Source organism: Pyrus communis, chromosome 2 (assembly GCF_963583255.1).
Source record: "Pyrus communis chromosome 2, drPyrComm1.1, whole genome shotgun sequence".
Taxonomy (NCBI): Eukaryota; Viridiplantae; Streptophyta; class Magnoliopsida; order Rosales; family Rosaceae; genus Pyrus; species Pyrus communis.
In genome coordinates this window covers 16,670,365-16,690,531 of record NC_084804.1, presented here as the reverse complement: position 1 = coordinate 16,690,531, position 20,167 = coordinate 16,670,365, and the positions used below count along the sequence as shown (strand labels likewise).

The following is a 20,167-nucleotide window of genomic DNA, read 5'->3' as shown; positions in this document are numbered from 1 at the left end:
TCTTCACATTTTCATTGCTTTTCTCTGGCCACGCGTCCACCATTCTCTTGCCACGTGTCGATCATCCTGTAATGGTTCCCTTCGGATCTCTGGAATATTCTTTCGGTTTCCATTTCCTTGGTTCGATTATACTTCTTGGTTTTATTTCGGTTTCTGCTCCTCTTTGGCAAAACTGTCTGCTTCTCTGTGGTTCCTGGTGAGATTTACCACTTTCTTGATTTTATTCTTATGTTGTTTTTGGGTTTTGTTTGTAGCCTCCGAGTCTACATGTGGCTATTTAATTTTGTTTGGTTTTCAGTGTCAGGGCACTGAAAACAGTGGTGAGTTTTCTTGAGCTTTCTTTTCAGCGTTTGAAGGCCTCTGTGCTGAGGCTCAATGATAACAGTGGTGAGTTTCTTTTTCATAGATTCGTTCTTCCCAGTAATCAAGCTTTATTGAGTGATTTATCTGCTTAATTTGGGGTTGGGGTTAGTTTTTTTCTGTCTCACCAAGCACATAATTTCCTCCGCTTCATGCATACTGCAAAGTCCCCACGAATTTGTTGTTGACCCATCTGGGTTGATCATGTCGTCACTGGTCATGATTGCAGTTTTGTCGAGGATTCTGAAATTTAGTAAATTGCAACTTTTTGGTGAGCGAAAACATATGTCAATTATTTAGGTCTGTTAGGGTTTTTTGGGCAGTGTTTTTATTGCCGAGTTTTATACACAACATAGATAGTGAAGCTAGAGGTAATTGAGGAATATTTAGTGGTGTGGTAGATATTTCTCAGCAAAATTGAGAGAGTAGTTATATTTTATTTAAATATTTGTATAGTTTTTGGAAGAGATTAAGTTTATGGTACTCCAGATCTTCAGAGACTGATGAGAGCCTATTACCAATCTGCTGCTACTCTAAACCTTCTCAGGGTGATAGTCACCGGAAGTTACGCAGCTATGCCGAGGGTTACGTAGTGGAACTTGGATTTCACAGATCACAGTGAACAGGGTGATAGGTATATTTCCTCACTTTTACCATTTTAGAACTTAGATTAGTGATAAATTAATTCGAATCATGTGCCATGAACTTAAAGCTCTATTTGGGAGAGTGGGCTCTTTACCCCAAAGCTGCTTGCTTTTGGTAATATTTGGAATTGTGCTTCTAAGCTGTTTTTCAAGCTTTTGGCCATACGAAATGGAGCTAAATCGAACAACTCTTTTGTTGCATTGTATTTGCTTTCCTAAATCGATTGTTTTTTTGTTGAAAAATGTAATGGGTTTTGTAGATCAAAGTTTTTAAGGGAGAAAATTATGTTTCAAATTTTAGATATGAATATTACACATTCCAGGTGTTGAATTCATCTTTGTTTTGGTGTATTGTGGTTTTGAATGTCATTTAGTGCAGTATAGCCTTAACTTAAATGTAGTTTTGTATATCTTAGGTACTCATTTGGATTTTGAGCAGTAAGAGAGAGTTTAGCACGTATTTGAGGAAATGCTAAGAAGTTTTTTGAAATGGCTAGAGTTTGAGATTCTCATAAGGAAGCTCGTATAAGTTTTTGGTTTTTTGTGTTGATTCGAACAAATTTTGGTTCTTATATTTATTAATTTTTGTTGTGTGAGTAGTATTTATTAAGCTTGATTTTTTTGAAACACCAGGTGGTTTGGAGACATTTGAAATCATAAGAAGACTCGAAGATTTCAGCCAGGTTTGAATCAAAGCACCAAATGAATTCTTCTTCCAGGTGATGATTAAATGTTCCCAACTTTTTTAGTTGTATAAAGACTTGGGTAGATAGGAATTTGTTTTTACTCATGTGTTTCACTAGTTCTTTGGTAATAGATAAATCTTTGTGAACAGTCTTCTGCTTCTATCAGTACCCAAGGTAAGTTCTTATTAATTTACTTTTCACAGTCAGGTCATTTGCGACCAAATATTATTTTTCAACTTATGCTTGGTTTACTCTTCTTTTGCAGCCTATTTTTTCACACATTTAGTCTTCAGTAGATGGGGCTAAGGAATTTCCATGTGGCATTGTATCAAATTATCATTGATCGAAGGGTATGGCATTGTAAGATCATCTTCTGTTCACTTTGATCAAATTATTTGTCAACCGTTTTAGTTTTTTATAATTATGATATTATTTCTTATTTGGCCTCAAGATTAGTGGACTTAAACTTTGTTTATTATCTTTGCAGTAAGAAGAAGACCTTAATAATGTAATAAGAGATAACAATATTAACTTGACAGTAAATGGTCCATTCCTTTTATTTCTTTTTTTTGGTTGCAATGTCGATACTTAGTGTAATTTGTACCTTATGTTTTACCTTTGTTTTTAAAATAAAATTCATTAATTTGGTTGTGTTTTGTTCCATAATAAATGTGTAAAGATGACCATGTTGTACATTACATAGTTTGGGAATTAGACCAAGTATTTTGATCAATATTTTGAATGTAGTAACATGCCTTAGAGAATTCCCTCAATTCCTCACTAGATGTACTCTCGTTTTTCACACAGATTTTCTGACTACCCTCCCTATACAAGGTATATGTGAGAAGATTGATGTAAACATGTAGACGAACACTCACATATGTTATAACAAGGGAAGCATTTTCTGGAATTATTAACATGTATATATATATATATATATGATCTCATGAATGGAATGCCACTACTTAGACGCGAGAACCAGGGATACCATATGCTCAATCCCACTTTAAACTCCACATATTGAAACACATAACAATCAAGATAGAAGTCAAAGAGTTGTAACGGGGCTAGGGTATTGGCTAACAATGAAAGGTGAAGGATAAACAAACATTCTTAAAGCAATAGTGAGCAAAGTATTGATAGGAGCATATTTAGGCGACTTACTTAGCTTGTTTTCGTGCATTTATATTGTTAATTCATAGTTGTTTTAGTAGTTTAAGCCATTTTCGTGTGTTTTTAGGTTCATATCAGAGTAAATATATTTTAGCTTTTCTTACGTCTTAAATTGTCAAGATATAAACTTATAGGTCGTTACATAAAATTCACAAATTATAACGTCAATTGCAAGTTAGCATATGATCCCGTGATGCATAGAGGAACTAAGAATTAATGGACAATTTTATGTATTGGTGCTTAAATTTCCAAGAAGACGACGAGCTCCATTTTCTTTTAAATGTTAATTTTGTAATGTGGGTTTGTGTTTGCTCAGTTTTTGTGGTGAGAAGGAATAAATTGGTGACACGTAGAGTGGTCTTTTTGCAGAAAGGTATGACCTTTGAATTGGAGCTATAGTGTTCGTTCCTATTGCTAGATTGGCAGGTAGAAACTCAACCTTTTGTTTATGTAAATGTTGGTTTCGTGCTGCAAATATGATAGGCACATTGGTGTGTAAAATTGAAAACCCAGTAACATATGGTATAGGAAATTCTATGATGCATGGACACGGGAGAAGACCAGCGTATCCCATATCTGACGCGCGGGGATACGGATACGCAGGGCGATACGTGCGGATATGCGACCGATACGTATCCGAGTCAACAGATACATTGTTGACTGATGGGATACGTGTACCTTACTATTGAGATACGACTATCTTACTTTTCGGATACGTTTTAAACTATAATCAGAGGATAATCACACAAAAAAATCAAGATAATTACACTTAATCGGCACAGAATCATGATAATTGACAGTTGATTGAGATTAGCTGAACTGAAACGATTCTGTGACCAAAAATCGAAACAATTTTGTATATAAAATTCAAATCTACCTGTTTTTCCTCACTTGAACATCAGAACCATCTTCGGCAACTGCTCCTGTCGTCTCCGTTTGCTACTGCTGCATCGTATCTCATGCATCCACTGGTGAGAGCTGGTAACTGGGTTTCGGATTCCAAGCTTTCTTGAAGCTTTTTTTTTTTTGGTTAGAGTCATCTGCTTTACCGATTACAGTCCCCTTTTGCTTTTCTGAATCCAAACGAAAAGCTTCTTTTGCTTTTCTGGTTTTGCGTACTATAATAATATTATTGTTAGTGGTGTAGAATAATTTAGATTATAATATATTTATATATGTTTTTATGTTGCTTTGTTGATCTCTTAGCATAAATTTGACTCGTAATTTTTTATGGGACTACTTTGGATTGATTCTTATGAATTACATGTTGATAATTTAGGAAAATGAATCATCCTGATAAACATGCGAATGCTAATGTTAATTCAGTTGAGACTGTTGAAAATGATCATGGTACACTGAAAGTATGTCAAAAAGCTCGAAAGAGTGGAAAATGGAAGAGGAGTTTCTGTGTTTCATTATTGCCAAAAGATTTTCAGAGGATCGTACTCTAGGGTCAAGTTTCATTTGTTAAAAATATTTGGAAATGGGATCGTCTCTTGCAATAAGGTTACTGATGAAGCTCTTGCAGAAATAAAAAAGCTAGTTTGAGAATGAGGGACTCTTTTCCTTTTATTTTTTTAAGTCATTTGGATGTTCTTTTTAGTTTTTCAAGTTTGAAGACTAATTTAGTTGTTTAGTGGATTATCTTTTTAAATGTTTGAAGTTTATCGAAATAAATTTGAACTTGAATAGTATATTTGAATGCTTATTTTATAATATTTAGATATATTTATTTATTTATATTATTTTTTATTGTTGTATCCTTATCATATCGTGTTTTCATTTTTAGAAATTTGACGTATTTCCATGTGTCGTATTCCTGTATCGTTGTCTGTGTCCATGCATAATAGAGGAAATTCAAATGAATTTGTAAAGAATTTCTTTTATTGTTTTCTGTTGTTTTCCACTATAAAATGAAACTACTTTATATCCATGGTTCATCATTTGGAACAATTCCTAGTTTTTACATATCATATATACTAAAACTCGTAGGGGTTGGGTACTGTGGATGATCTGTGGGCGGATTGTTTTGCCCCTCCGTTTTATATCGATTTCCCTTGCTGCTCCCCACATCCTCATCGTGCACCTTTTCGTTGGATTTTCTTCCTCCTGTAGTGTTATACACGTGTTGCTCATCGTGGAGGGGAAGAAACATGGAAAAGCGGGCTCTTCCATTTGCTTCCACAGATTTCTCAAGCTCTCTCTCAAGCTCTTAATCGCTGGCCTCCCTAAGAAGGTATGTCTCTCTCACTTTATTATTATTATTATTAGTTTTCAATTCGAATTTTCTTTGCATGAATGTTGGATCTGTTGCCTTCTGGAAGAAATTTTAACCTAGAAAAGCTTGATTTTCAGGAAATCGCCAATTCGAAAGCTTGGGTTTCCTGGTGAGTTCTCCGACATTTGTTGAAATTTTTGTGATTTTAATTTTAAAAATCTGGGTTTTTGGGTTCAATGGTTTGCTCCATCTTATTAACTTTCTCACTAGAGATCTTTGCCATCGCTGCTCCACCAAACTTGCATCCGCTCTTTCGAACAGGTACGACTTCTTTCATTTTCTTTTGTTTCTGGGAAAATTTAGGGCTCGAAAATTTTCTTTTGTTTCCGGGAAAATTTAGGGCTCGAAAATGTGTAGAATTGTAGAAGTTAAAACCTGTCTCAATCTCTATGTTGGTCTGTACACAATGAAATTGAATTTTGTGTTTCGGCATACCCTTACTGGAATTTTATGATTTGGGAATTGTACAAGTTAGTGGCGATTTGAAACCGTTAACCGGGATGAGAATTCGAGTGATTTGAAAACAGAGAGCAAGGAATTGCAGGTGGGTAGTGATAAAGATAATGGTGAGGATACTATGATCATAACAGAAATTCACTATTTTGCACAGAGTTTTGAAAGTTGATTTCTTTTCTTTTTTCATTTTGATTTTGGAATTTTGTATTTTTAAACTGGTGGTGTTCTGATTTTTCATTCCTTCTCATCACTTCTACAAGAGGTTAGTTTTCTTTTCTGCATTTAAAGAATGTTTAAGGAAAAATTGTATGTAATTGATTTTTTGCTATGTTTTGAAATTCCTTATTTTACTTGAATGTAATAGTGCTTGCTTTTGCTTTCACCCAGCTACCAAATTCGGTTTTGTTTGTATGGTAACATGGATTGCTCAGGTTAGGTAGGAGATGATGGAGGTGAGAAATACAATTGGGAAAGATATGCTGAGAGGTTTACAAAACACCTTTGAAGCTGTCGATGAGGATTCTTCTGTTTAAGAGTAGGAATTTTTTAATTTTTCGTGGAATCGATGTTTTGTTTTCGACTGACTTTATAAAGGATTGCTGTGTTTGGGATTGAAAGGTTGGGAGAGGCCACATATGGGTTCAGAGAGAATATTCTTTTTTGAATCTCTATACGTGCAATTCCCTCTACATCAGAGGATATTTTCATATTATTTTGCACATAATTTTATTGAAGGGTTTGTGTATAAGGGTTTCATTAATGGGGATTTCTATGCAACGACTGTTTGGGATTGAAAGGTTGTTCCAGCGTTTATTTTAAACTTATTGCAATGACTGTTTGCAAATTTACAAAATTTGTGTTTAATTTGAGTAGCTTGAATGGAAGACGCAATTCCAACACCTATCAATCAGGTACAACCGTATAAAAAGGCAATAAAGATTAAAGTCCATGTGTAGAATGTGGAGACCGAGAACTTTAGGAACGACTAATAAAAATACAAGTCTGCACTGTATACTGCTAGACAAAAGGTGAGCAATCATTATGTAATGATTTTAATTAATAAACCTTTAGTTTTGCCCATTGAAAGTTTGCTAATTGTTTTAATGCATATGATATAACGTTTCTACTTTCTTTTTGTAATAAACACTATCTAGGATCTGCTTATCATCTTTAGACACTGCTTGATTTTGTATTGTCAAATGATATATATTTTCATATTGACTGTGTTTGTATAGTATATGGATTTCTTTTTATAATATTCAGAGCGTTTTATTCTTTGTATTAGAATTTTTTGTACGTAAACAATTTTTTTAAAGTGTTAATTAAAATGGTTAATTGATAGTTACTATTTACCTATGCATATTCTTGCTTAGTATTTACTATCCACATGCATATTCATGTTATACTAATTGTAATGTTCACTGTCATTCACTTATTCACCGGATTTTTAACAATATTTGTTTCCTTGCATTTTTTTTCCCATGCTGAATTGTCAAGCAACAAGCATATGAACTTATACGAATTTTGTTTTTTTCATTGTTAATCTACTGATGCTAGGGATGGTTTGAATTGAGCTTTTACATTCTTTTGAACATTTTTCATATTTAACTTGCAGGATCAATGTCACTGTACAACTTTCCACAATTGTTTGTTATGTCTTTCTCGCTTTTGTGTAATTTTAGTCAATTGAACTACTCTTTTTAACTTAAGATTGAACTGAAGTGCTAAGAACTTAGTTAAATGAAAGTTATACTTTGGTTTGATGACATTTTGGTGTTTGGTGTTGAGTGCATGATTATTAGGTCCACAATCATTGGATACATGATCTCTCATATGTTTTCACCATAATATATCATAGTCCTGCAGCGACGCATGGGTCATACTTTCTAGTATTGTCTAATTCTCTAACAAATTCCACGACAACTTTTGGCTCAGAAATATTCACAGTTGTCTTCATCCGAAGCGAGTCAATTAACTGTATATCATCACCTTCAATCATTGAGAACTTCAACATGTGCTTCAAATCTAGATCAAAGCTAGATTAACCTCTCATGGTACGTAAATTCAATTTGCAAAGAAAGCAATCAATGCTTCTTCTTTTGGGTTTTTTAAACTTTTTTAATTTTATTTATTTATTTATTTATTTTACAATAATACTAGAACAAAAATAACAGGTTTAATCCTGTGAATATCATTAAAATTTTATCTCCGATATAAACAGGTTTTTGCCAATTGTTATTTTTGAAGGTTATGACAATTTATGCCATCATCCGGTGTTACTATTGGAGAAGATTGCTGATCAAAATAATAGGTACCTTGCAGTTTTCTTTGAAGTATCTTATTAAATTTATTTACAAACTGCAAAAATTACTCAATTTCTTTAGTAATTAAAAAAATCATTCTTCTTCTTTAACATTCTTATTTATTTGTACTAACAGCTTTTATTTTTTCAAATCATAACAGAGAAGCATGTACATCATCACAAATAAAACAAAAAAATTGTGAAGCGACGGTCAATAAAATTTTCAGGTACTAATTATTATGTGTGTAAATACAATTGTAAATAATACACCTATTACGAATGCACATATTTTACACGTTTTTGAAGCCTGCAATGCGTAGGCACTATTACTAGTATATACTAAAGCCCAATGGGAAAAGCTGAATTTGAAAAGCATTGTTCCAATGTACAGTGAAGTGGCGAAATTACCCCTTTTACTGTGCAATTTTCTTTTTCTTTTCCTCACTTGCACAGTGAATTGACCAGTTTGCCCATCCTTGATACGTGTTGCCCAGTAATACGTGGCTCACTCTCGTCGTTCCTCCTCTGCCTCTTTCTTACTGCACTGCTTCCTCTGCAGTTTGAACCGCTTCCTTTTTTGCTTCACTTCTAATTGAAACAAAAAATTGATTCTTTTCAACATATTTGTATAAATTCTTTCATGCACTTGAAATTTTATGTTTGATTAGTGTATGTTTTCATTATTAGATCATAGCAAGCTCCATTCATGCCCACTTCTATTCCTAAGAGCCCGTCTTCTGTCAACGGCGACAACGGAGGCTAAGCCCCAAGGCAAACCAAAACCAAAAGAAATTGAAGAGAGTTCTGAACCTCTTCTCAAATACAAGGGAATTAAAACTTGAAAACAAAAAAAATTATGAGCACCAATAACAAAAGATTATGACTTTCACATGTTTATAACATCTTCTAATTCTGTTCTAAAATTGAAATTATAAATCCTTATAAACAATCCTCAGGGAAGACATCTTCCCGATATGCTTCGCCACAGGCACTTGTATTGAAGCTGGAAGATGGGACGGGTCTTCTCTTCCCCTCACAATTTGAAAATGCCTCTCAATTGAATAAAGAGTAAACACCGCCAATCTTTTGATATATTTTCTGTATGTATATATTATCAAAATATTTTAAGCACTCACAGCAATGCGCGGAGCACTTTTGCTAGTGATTATTATGAAACGAATTACTGTAAGAGAAGATAAGACCAGATTATTTTTGGAGTTTTTTTTATATTAATTTGGAAATTAAATGATAAATTAAGTAAATGAAATATTAAAAATTAATAAAAGAATGATCAAAAGCCTAAAAACTATAGCAATTAGTACTATGATCTAGTATTTCTAGCTAAACCCATCATATAGATTGGTAAAAAAAAAGGCCACAAGGAATAATAAATTAAGTAAATGATAGAAGTTTGGTCAAGAAAACCAAACTCACAAGGAAACTTTTATATGATCTAGTATTTTATGTTTGATTTGTGTATGTTTTCATTATTAGATCATATCAAGCACCATTCATACCCACTTCTATTCCTAAGAGCCCGTCTTCTGTCAATGGCGACAATAGAGGCTAAGCCTGAAGCCAAACCAGAACCAAAAGAAATTGAAGAGAGTTTTGAACCTCTTCTCAACTACAAGTTAATTAAAACTTGAAAAAAATAATAATTATGAGCACCAATAACAAAAGATTATGACTTTCACATGTTTATAACATCTTCTTCTAATTATGTCCTAAAATTGAAATTATGAATCCTTGTAAACAATCCTCTGGGAAGACATCTTCCCGATATGCTTCGCCACAGGCACTTGTATTGAAGCTGGAAGATGGGACAGGTCTTCTCTTCCCCTCACAATCTGAAAAGGCCTAATAAAGAGTGAACACTGCCAATCTTTTGATAACTATGAACTTACATAAATTTAGCTTCCAAGAATCTCTATCTTTTGAACAGTGAGCAATTAAACAGTCTCAATCTTTTGATAGCTATGAACACTGCCAATTTCTATAAATCTAGTTTCAATAATTTATGTTTTCTGTGTGTGTATATATTATCAAAATATTTAAGGCATTCGCAGCAACATGCGGGGTACTTTTGCTAGTGATTATGGAATGAATTATTATAGGAGAAAATAAGATAAGACTACTTGATTTTTGGAGTTTTTTAATATTAATTTGTGAATTAAATGATAAATTAAGTAAATGAAATATAAAAATTTAATAAAAGAATGTTTGATCAAAAGTTGCTTTTATAACAATTAATATTGAGATCTACTGGTATTTCTTTGCTAAACCCACGATATCAATGGTTTTTTAAAAAAAAAAAAAAAAAAAAAACAGAGCCAAAAGCTATAGATGTTTGATATAAAAAATTCAAAATTGAACCACCTATATCAAAACGTCTCTTACAAATTACTAGGAGAGCCAATGCGTTTCAACAACAAAGACTAATACTACGAATCCCTCGGCCACAAGGCTTACAAACAGCTTAAAAGATGAGAATACAAACAATAAGAAGAGCTCAAATTCTTAATTTTTCATTTCTAACTTTTGTTTTTTTTTTTGGCTACTCCAACCTGTATTTCCTCCCGATTTGATGGTCTCGACATCTTCAGCATACAGCAGGCTGATCCCACACTTTTTCACCTCTGATTGGCGAAAGCCCACGGTGTTGAACTCAAAACAGGCCCCAGTGACATGTTGGTAAAAAGAATTGGAGCGATTCAAATTTGCTCCCTCTCCAAGTGCAAACGCACTATACCACACAAATATGTGACCGAATTCCGTATAAGCAAACATTCCTTCTTTTTCATTAAAAGGATAATGGATAGGATGAATGGTTTCATGGCTTTCACCACTATTAGTTTTAAAATTGCACGAGCATGCAAGCATCAGATCTCCTTGAAAAGAACAGTGAGGGAGAACAACAGATAGAGCAAAACCCAAAAAATCTGTACAATACCAATTTCGAGGAAGCTTGATAGTTATCGAAGATCCTTCATTTTGATGGCAGAACCAATTTGGAATTTCATTTCCTGCACATACAGTGCTAACTAAAATCCGAGCAGAGTCGGTGCTACTTAAAGTCCGACAGCAGGTAGGGATAGATGAAGTCCTTTCCTGTAACATCGATGCATGGAAATCCAGTAAATTATACAACACGTGAAAAATGGCATGAAGGAGATATGAAAGTGTGTGCTAGTGCGTGCGTGGGTGAGAGAGAGACCATGACAATTTCTTCTTCTCTATGTTGTCGAGTTTTCAATGGCCCAGTTGCCACTCGCATAATTCTTAACTGTGTGTCAGCCATTATATTGGTCCTTGCATTTTCATCCAAGTTTCGGCAATCAACAAAGTTAAAACGCCCTCGAAACAATTCATATTTATCCCAAGCTTGTGTGAGTGAATTTCTTGAACTTGAAACTGTCTTCAGTGAAGTGCAGCCCCTTGCTTCAAGACAACATAGCACTGGGAGCTCTGGTAAGAATTCTAGACTTGAGCACTCTCCCAGATTCAGCCACCTAAGCTTGTCAAGATCTTTAAAATAAGAAGGAATTCGAACCAATCTTTCACACCCAAAAAGCACTATATGCTCAATTTTTTTACTGCGAGAGAGATCTGGAACTTCAGTCAGATGCTCGCAAAAACTTAGTTCAATCACTTTTAAGTTCCCAAGATTCTGTAACAAATTAAAGAAAAATGGAAAGAAGAACATTATTGACTTCGGCCGAATAGGTTTCCAGAGGCACCATAGTTCATACGAAGAACAAAAGTTAGCATATATATACTTCTATGAAAAAAACATAGAAAAAAGAAGAGGAAGCATATATATATACCTGGTTTTTACTCCAAAGTTCTGCCCCAACAAAGCTCTCGGGCATTCGAAGCTCAACAAGATTTTGTGGAGAAAAATTTGATGGAAGAGATTTCAACCGGTATCCCTGCCAGTAAAGATACCTGAGAGAATTGGGAAGAGACTGAAGACCTTGAGAAAGGTCAAAGAGACCAGCATTATAAACCAGTTGGATCCATCTTGGAAGGTCATAGAGTCTTAGACGAGAATCATGAATTATCAACAATCTTAAATTAGACATCTTCTTGGAGGGTGATCCACATAATTCCAACCGTGTAAAGTTAGACGTGTCAAAGGATATGCATTGAACTGTTGGAGTTCCCTGGAAATCAAGAGAAAATAGTATAATGAGAATAAATGTACAACAAAGATTACTAAAAACTGCTTTCGTTGACATATGCTTATACAAAATGAGTTTCCATGGTCCCGTCATAGAAAGTTCATGATTTTTGGTTCTTACTGTATCATTCTCTAGTACGTGATAGACATCATCAGCAGCCCACAACCTACTACGTTTTCCTGGCTCGTCCTTGCATTGTTCGCGAACAATTGTCCGGCCCATTTCATGCAGCAAATCATGCATCTCTAAGCAATTCGTCTCGGAAATTGATATGAGAGACTTGTCAATGAGAATTTGGATTCCCGTCACGAAGAAACCCCGAAGATCTAATATTCTTTTTGCATAATAAACATCTGCCCCTTTCAGAAAGCATGCAATGTCAAGAAAGCATTCCTTCTCATTTTCTTCTAATCCATCGTAACTAAGTCTCAACACATTCTGAACTTTTTCGCTAGGAAATTTTTTCAATCTGTTCAATTCTTCATCCCAGTCTTCTTCTGTATCGCAGCGACGGAATAAGGCACCCAAAGTTTTAAGAGCCAATGGAATGCCTTGAATATAATCTATCACCTTTCTTGAAAACTCTGTATAAACTGTCGTAGGAGACTTATTTTTCAGAGCATGCAAATGAAAGAGCTGAAGAGCGCCATCATGTTTCAATCCCTTGACCTCGTAAATTTTGTCATCAACCACCTTTTCATTGAGTAAGCTCCTATCTCGAGTTGTTATAATGATTCTACTTCCGACACCAAACTCAAGATCATCTCCAACTAGAAGTTCTAATTGCCTTGAATCATTCACGTCGTCAAGAACAATGAGTACCTTTGTACGACGGAGCCTCTCTTTAAGAAGCTCTGATCCTATAGATGGAGTGTTAATATTTATATTTTCATCATCAAAAATCTCACGGAGAAGTTTATCTCGTAAGTTATATATTCCGTCTTTTCCTTCGGAATTTTCTCTAACATTTTTAAGAAAACAACAAGCTCCAAACTTGTCAGAGAGTCGGTGATATACAACATCAGCAAGGGTGGTCTTGCCAATACCACCCATGCCCCAAATACCTACAATGCAAACATCCGATGAATCAAGGCATAGTAACGATTCAATTTGCTCAACTTTGGTTTCAATTTCAACTAGGCCCTTTAAATTACTTGAGCATTTGCAATCCAATTTGTTCAATATAACTTGGACAAGTTTCTCAATGGAATCGGCCTCTGTCCTGGAAAATATAAGTAACCACGAAGGAAAAAAATAGTTACTAAGTCCTGCATTAATGAATCTTGTTTGAAACAAAGGTCATAAGTAAAAAATTCTGCAAGAGTTGCAAAGTTAGTTACCCGGCTTTGTTTGAATAATCATAACCAGATAGGTTGGCAGCTTTCTCCAAAGCATCCCTCCACTCAAGCAGCTTGTCCATACAGTCCTTGAAACGTTCTTCTAGCTTGGCAAATGCATCTGCATAACTCCCCTGTTGTTTTCGTACATCCTGTGGACTGATGTCGTAAAAAACGGGTATAACAAACTGTCCATCCCTTTCCTTGCATCCTAGTATATGGACGAGTTCATCCAGACACCATGTGGAAGAAGCGTAGTTTTTTGAGAAAATGATCACCGAAAGCTTTGATTTCTCAATAGCTTCTAGAAGGGCAGGTCTGATTTCATCCCCTCTCTCAAGTTTGTCATCTATGTAGGTGTGAAGTTTCTTTCGAAGTAAAGCAGCATGAAGGTGGCTGGTGAAAGTGTTGCGGGTGTCCTCACCTCTGAAACTAAGAAACACATCATACTTTCTTGGAGGTGACGAGATAGCAGCAGCAGACGAAGAGGAAGAAGCCATACTAATAACCTGCAAACCCCACTATTTATATTTCATAACCTGCAAATCCATCCATTTATATTTTTCATAACCTGCAATCCGGATCTATTTCATAACATATACACACATGTATATTCATAAGGGGTCCGTTAACTATGACAAAATATGAAATTATTTATTTAATTAAGCCAAAATCCCCTATATACAACTGACATACATCTCAGTTAGAATCTACCCAGAACGCACCCGGGGTCACTGAATTCGAATCTCCTTCACCAACATAATCACTTCTATCAACAACACACAAAAAAAAAATGAAAAAAGAAAAAAAAAATCAACGTTTCTATCTTGGTGAGCTTTATAAACATTCTGAAGGATCAAAAGGTCACCACAAATTAACAATCGCTATACAATATTATAAGAGAAGACTATAATTATATGGTAATTAATTTGTGTAATTAAGTAAGTGAGATTACCTCTGAATCAAGAAAGATATTGATTAGGAAATATTAGGATCTAGAGATATCTAAAATGAAAGACTCATCGAGTTGAAGCTTCTCCAGAACAGTGATGGAAATAATCCAGCGCAAGAGAGAGAGAGATAGAAAGAAACATGTTGGATGAGAGATCATGTTGTACGCAACTTGACTTGCTTGGGTCGTTGATTTACCCAGGTGCAGGACAAGTCTAATCATGCATGCTCACTTTTGCTTTTGACAAAAGATCTATAGTGCTTACTTTTGCAAATATATCTATGGTGCTCCATTTTGCAAATTTTCTTCTAACCGTTAGGCCATCTTTAATGGGAAGGGAAACTGGGAAAGGTTTGAAACTAAAAAAATAATCTCATTTGTTTAAAATTTCATCTCCAATTGCTGATCAGGTTATAATTTTATAAAGCTTACAAGCCATTATTTGGCCAAAGGTGCATTAGATTGGCCAAATATAGCCCCTTCTTAGCCCATTTTTGGAACTAAACTCCTTAATTGCAATTATTAATTCAAATTCAACGGTTATATTTGAAAACATTCAAAGTTGTTTAATTTTTTTTTTTTTTTTTTAACAAACGATAGTATCTACACTAAGAGGAGTGGGGTGGACTTAGCCTCACAATAGGCTAGTAATAATGTAGTTCAAATTCGCCTTTGGTGAGAATTGAACCTAAGACATCTTAATTACAAGTGAAGATGAATATCATGAGATTGTAGTACCAAGTGACAAAGGTCGTTGAATTAAATTAATCAATAAATTTCAACTATAAACGTAAAACTAATAAATTATTGAGGAAGTTATGTTTAGCTTATTCGGTTAGAGATAATATATAAGTATGGACTAACATTGTTCATTTAAAAATAACTTTTTGCAAGGCTATAATTCTAGATGGGGATGTGTTTAGCCTTTTCGGTTAGAGATGACATTAGAGCATCTGCAATGGAACTCCCTATTTAGGGACTCCCACCACCACTTTTAAAAACTCATTTAGGAACTTAAAGGCATCTTCGTGTCTTTAAAGAATATTGCCTCTAATGGAAGAGTCCTTATAGAAGGATTCTTAAATTTGAGGTTTTTACGATTTTATGTGATAATTTGATTAGGTACAATTTCTATTTTTGTGTTAACTTTTTTTTAATTAATTTAACATTATGTTGTCGTAAAATATTTTTGTAAACATTTTGACCAAAAAAACATTTAAATTCTACTAGTTGGATACATGGCTCTTTGTAATGATTTCGTTGAACACTTGTGGAATGGACGGAGAGTGGATAATTAAATAATTTGCAAATCAAATTTTCATGCTTCCAATAAGTAATTAGAAATATTATTGTAATGTTACTAGTTAACTCTTGTTGATTAAGTACGTAATTTATGTTTTGTAATTTGAAATTTGAAATGAATAAAAGAATTAATAAGTTCATATAGATTTAACTATTAAATTACTTATAAATAAATAAATAAATATATATATATATATATATATATATATATATATATAATAGTTAGTTGGACTTGGAGCTTACTTAAACCTGCCATTGATGAATAAAATAAATTAACAAACTAAGGAAAATAAATTGTATAATGTAGAGAAATGAGTATAGAACGTGAAAGCATATAAAATTGGAAGGCAAAATAAGCAAATAAGAAGAAAAGGGATGGAAGTCGCGGTCGTTGCGCCAAATAATTGTGCAAAACAACAAGAAAAATAAAGCGATGGGCCCATTGAATTGAAAAAGTACACGGTAAAGTCAGAATTTGTGATTAAAAAAATGAATAAGATAGCCCTTATGTGGTCCTCAAATGTGAAGAAAATTTTAAGAACTCTACTTTGTCCCTCTAATACAGGAATTGGAGCTCCGCCTCATTAGAAGTCACATAATGCTCAAATTTAAGTACATACGGTGGTAGAGATTCCATTAGAAATGATGTTTGTATAAATAACATGTTATCACACTTTTTAAGAATTACTCTAGTCATACTAATAAATTGGTACGAACATGACCACAAAGTAATTCAATTATTGATGTGATTAATGTCATGATAATATCAATTCATTTTAATCAAAATCACAATTTCAACATGGATTAGAGTCTGGCCTAAATAAATTCCGGGCTAGATCTCTTTTATTATCTCAATTATCCTCATTTTGACCCAACTTGACCACTAGATTACATCAACCCAAAGCAAATTATACCGGATGACGTCAAATTTACGCACAATCATGAAGGATACGTTTCCTTCACGACTAATCTTAGACCTTCAAATTTTAGAAGTTGGCATGTATTTCTTCTATCAACTAACATGGGATCTAGTGAGTTATCTACTCAAATCCATCCTAGGCACCAAAGGAGGCCTAGATGTTTTGTCACACAGTCGTGCAATAAATTTGTGTATATACAAGAAGTTTCTACAAAACTAGTCTCACCAGTAATCACGACAAGAGCAATTGCCGTCAATGAAGTGGTGAAAGACCTTCGAATCTCCTACAATTATCTCTCTCTTGGTGATCTCTGAAATCTTCTTTGCAACGCTATGGCATTCTTCACAGATTCTCGTGTTCTTCCTAACAACAACGGGGTGTCTGATTTCTGTGGAGATCAAACCAAAACAAATTGCCAATCTTACACTGTGACTCTCTGCGGAATTTGCTCTCTTTCTCTTCAAATCCAACGGTCTGAACTTGGTGCTACTGTTAACATATTTATCTTCCCCTATCTTCCTCAGAATCAAATCTAAAACAGCATAAATCATGTAGGTTTCAACGTGGGTCGTATCTTGGTTGATGAATCTGTAAGGCCTACATTTGGTCTCAACAAAGCTGCACGCGACAGTTTTCCGGAGTCCTCTTTGCTTCATATGAGATTTAAGCCGTTCTACATCTTCCCACCTCCCAGCTTCAGAATACATATTCGCAAGCAAGATATAACACCCGGTATTATCATGTTCTGAGGACAAAATATGCTCAGCAGCAAGTTCAGCTAACTCTATGTTTCTGTTGTTTCTACTAGCTGTCAGTAATGACCCCCAAATTCTGGCTGTGGGCAGCAGGGACATTTCCTCGATAAAAATTTTGGCACCGTCAAGATTACCTGTTCGACCAAGAAGATCGATCATACAACCACAGTGCTCTATTCCAGGATCAATACCATAGTCTCTTTTCATCGAGCTATAGTATTTCCAACCCTCGTCAACCATGCCAGAAACACTACACGCCATTAACAAGGAAACAAATGTGCTCTCATTAGGCTGAATGCCATTGTCTCTCATTTTGGAGAAAAACTCGATGGATATTCTCCCAAACCCATGAATTGCATAAGCCATAATTATAGTGTTCCACGAACTGGTATCCCTGAATATCATCCTATCAAAAACTTCTCGCGCTGTCTCCAGATACCCACATTTTGCATACATGTAAACAGTTGCATTCAAGATTAATGTATTTGAGTTGTGCTCCAATTTTGTGATACAACCATGAATTTGCTTCCGCTCCCCAATGGATGCTACTTCACAATAGGCAGGTATGATGCTTGAAAATGTAATTGCATCCGGTTCAAGCGGTTCATTCAAGAGATCCCAAAATAATTCCAAGGCTTCCCTGTTATGTCCACTTTGTACATATGCAGAAATCATGCTATTCCACGATATCAAGTTCTTTTCAATTAGCTGACCAAATATACGTTCTGCCAAATTTATCCTGCCGCAGGCACCATACAAATCGATCAGTGCAGTTTCAAATACAATATGAGGGAGAAAACCTCGTCTAATGGCATAGCCATGGATTGATTTACCTTCCAATAGGGCTCCTAGTTGTGTGCAAGAGGGAAGAAAATTGATCATTGTGATAGCATCAGGAATCAACTTATCTGCCTCTTGCATTTTTTTCAAGCAAGAAAGTGACTCAAGCGGCTGAGCATTTAGAGTATACCCATGTATCATTGCATTCCAAACCACAACATTCTTGGTGCAAATCTCATCAAACAACCTCTCTGCATAGTCCACTCTACCACATTTGTGGTACATGTCGATAAGCAAGGTGTGCACCATGACATCTGATTCAAGCATACATTTAAGAACCTGGCAATGGATTTCCTTCCCGGGTTGGAGAAAGCAATCAATAGCACAAGCGTTAAGACCGCCAATCATACTGAATCTATCAGGCTTCATACCGAGCACCTGCATTTCCTGAAAACAAACCATCGCCCTCCAACCATCCCCAACAGCAGCATACCCGCCAATCATAGAATTCCAAGAAACCAAGTCTTTAACAGGCATTTCGTCAAACACTCTCTCTGCATACTCTATGCAACCAAGTTTTGCATACGCAGCACAAAGCGAGTTACCGATATAAACATCCGAATCCAACCCGACCTTAAACAACTTCCCATGAACCTTTTGTCCTTCATCCAACGACAACAACCCACCACAAGCCTTGATCACAAATGGGTAGGTATAATTATCGGCTCGAACACCTTCACTTTGCATCCTATGATAAAAACCAACCGCCTCCCGGAACAACCCGTTATCAGTGAGACCTCTAATCATAACATTCCAGTAATACGTATCTGAATGGGACATTTTCTCAAACACCCGGAGTGCATCCTCCATGGACCCAGATTCCACATGATCTTGAAAAGCCTGTTTGAGCGCATAGTTGTTGAGGGGTTCAATCGAGGTGCTCGGATTCTCCGATAGTTTTCGGATTCCACGAACCAACTTAGGAAACTTCGGCTGGTCGGAGCTTTGGTTTGCTTTCGGCTCAGCGGCTCGTTTTCGTAAAAGGCTCGGTGGCGGGGAGGTGGAGTTGTAGAGGTAAGAGCTGTGACTGTGAGCGAGACTTGCAGCCATTTTTGAATGGCTTCAGGGATTAGGCGGCGCTGGGAAAATAGCCGTTCCAACTCATTACTCAACAGACAAAAACAAAAGGGGTACACACTCTGTCTTCCTCCTCCTCCGCGGGTTTTAAATGATAGGTATTTCTGACAACTTTTAAACTGTCGATATATGCAATCGTTAACGGGCTGGGGCAGCCCGAATCTTTTGAGCCCAGCTATTTTAAGCCCAAAGAGTAGTCGTAGTTAAGCAAGAACCTCTGAGTGAGAATAACGACTTACATGACACGAGTAAACTGTCACGCGACATTTTTTGCCAATGAAATAAGGATATGAAGACAAAACTTTATACATCTTCATTATAATGGCATGGGGACGCCACCACGGCGTGTACCTATGTCATGTATGTCTTTCTCCCAAGTAAGGGCAGTATAAAAGATTAATTTTGCTAAATTGGTTACACCAAGACACGTCTTAGAGACTAAATTCGATTGCAGATATAATTACTAAGCTAAGGTTTTCAACGGTTGAATCACTCATTTCCTTCTACAATGGTGAACTATAGTCATCATGATGTAACGAGAATTGCTTATTTTTACGATTGTTGATGATAGTATTTTGTTTTCACTCTAGCCACATAAAATATTTATTAACATTGAAAACAAACTTCATCAAGTAACTCTTCTAAACGAGTTAGCTTCTTTAGACTTCCTGTATACTTTAATTACACATCGAATACAAATAAATGACAATCTTATCTTAATATACTTGTTATACCATTTAGATATTAGTTTAGTAGTACTTCTCTTTTTTCATATTGAAAAAAATGTCAAGTTTGATTCCTCTAACCCCATTGATCCAAGAAAAACATGTTATCGACACTAATGTCAAGTTTGCTCTTAATGTTCATAAATATATATGCTCTTTGTTAACAATTATAATAG

The 20,167-nt window shown here is 35.2% G+C and overlaps 3 protein-coding genes across 21 annotated transcripts; 1 reads left to right on the top strand and 2 right to left on the bottom strand.

Annotated features, from left to right (window-relative positions):
- The first annotated feature begins 97 nt into the window (after positions 1-97).
- Positions 98-8,973, top strand: LOC137725476 (uncharacterized). Of its 19 annotated transcripts, none has more exons than XM_068464176.1 (16): positions 98-196; positions 299-387; positions 908-994; positions 1,638-1,723; positions 1,822-1,864; positions 1,956-2,050; positions 3,180-3,495; positions 3,766-3,834; positions 4,979-5,099; positions 5,219-5,250; positions 5,403-5,859; positions 5,985-6,132; positions 6,471-6,625; positions 7,533-7,651; positions 7,845-7,908; positions 8,061-8,207. In XM_068464176.1, exons 7-11 carry the CDS (start codon positions 3,407-3,409, stop codon positions 5,479-5,481), a joined length of 390 nt encoding a protein of 129 aa, XP_068320277.1. In that variant the 5' UTR covers positions 98-196; positions 299-387; positions 908-994; positions 1,638-1,723; positions 1,822-1,864; positions 1,956-2,050; positions 3,180-3,406; the 3' UTR covers positions 5,482-5,859; positions 5,985-6,132; positions 6,471-6,625; positions 7,533-7,651; positions 7,845-7,908; positions 8,061-8,207. The 19 variants fall into 19 exon arrangements, 13 of the variants coding, with proteins under 13 accessions (XP_068320277.1, XP_068320278.1, XP_068320276.1 ...); XM_068464174.1 differs by having other exon boundaries at positions 106-196; positions 1,638-1,864; positions 3,180-3,289; positions 3,392-3,495; XM_068464169.1 differs by adding an exon at positions 8,587-8,973 and having other exon boundaries at positions 114-196; positions 1,638-1,864; positions 8,061-8,126.
- Positions 8,974-9,394: 421 nt separating this feature from the next.
- On the bottom strand, positions 9,395-14,616 carry LOC137724870 (disease resistance protein RUN1-like). Its single transcript, XM_068463529.1, has 7 exons — positions 14,376-14,616; positions 13,424-14,186; positions 12,204-13,305; positions 11,727-12,065; positions 11,117-11,569; positions 10,467-11,010; positions 9,395-9,471 (listed from the first exon to the last, which is right to left on the bottom strand). The coding sequence occupies exons 2-7, from the start codon at positions 13,918-13,920 to the stop codon at positions 9,395-9,397; spliced, it is 3,012 nt and encodes a 1,003-aa protein (XP_068319630.1). The 5' UTR covers positions 13,921-14,186; positions 14,376-14,616.
- A 2,066-nt stretch (positions 14,617-16,682) lies between these two features.
- Positions 16,683-19,336, bottom strand: LOC137727155 (pentatricopeptide repeat-containing protein At4g35130, chloroplastic-like). The gene has a single exon (XM_068466091.1). It carries the CDS (start codon positions 19,237-19,239, stop codon positions 16,816-16,818), a length of 2,424 nt encoding a protein of 807 aa, XP_068322192.1. The 5' UTR covers positions 19,240-19,336; the 3' UTR covers positions 16,683-16,815.
- Positions 19,337-20,167: the final 831 nt, after the last annotated feature.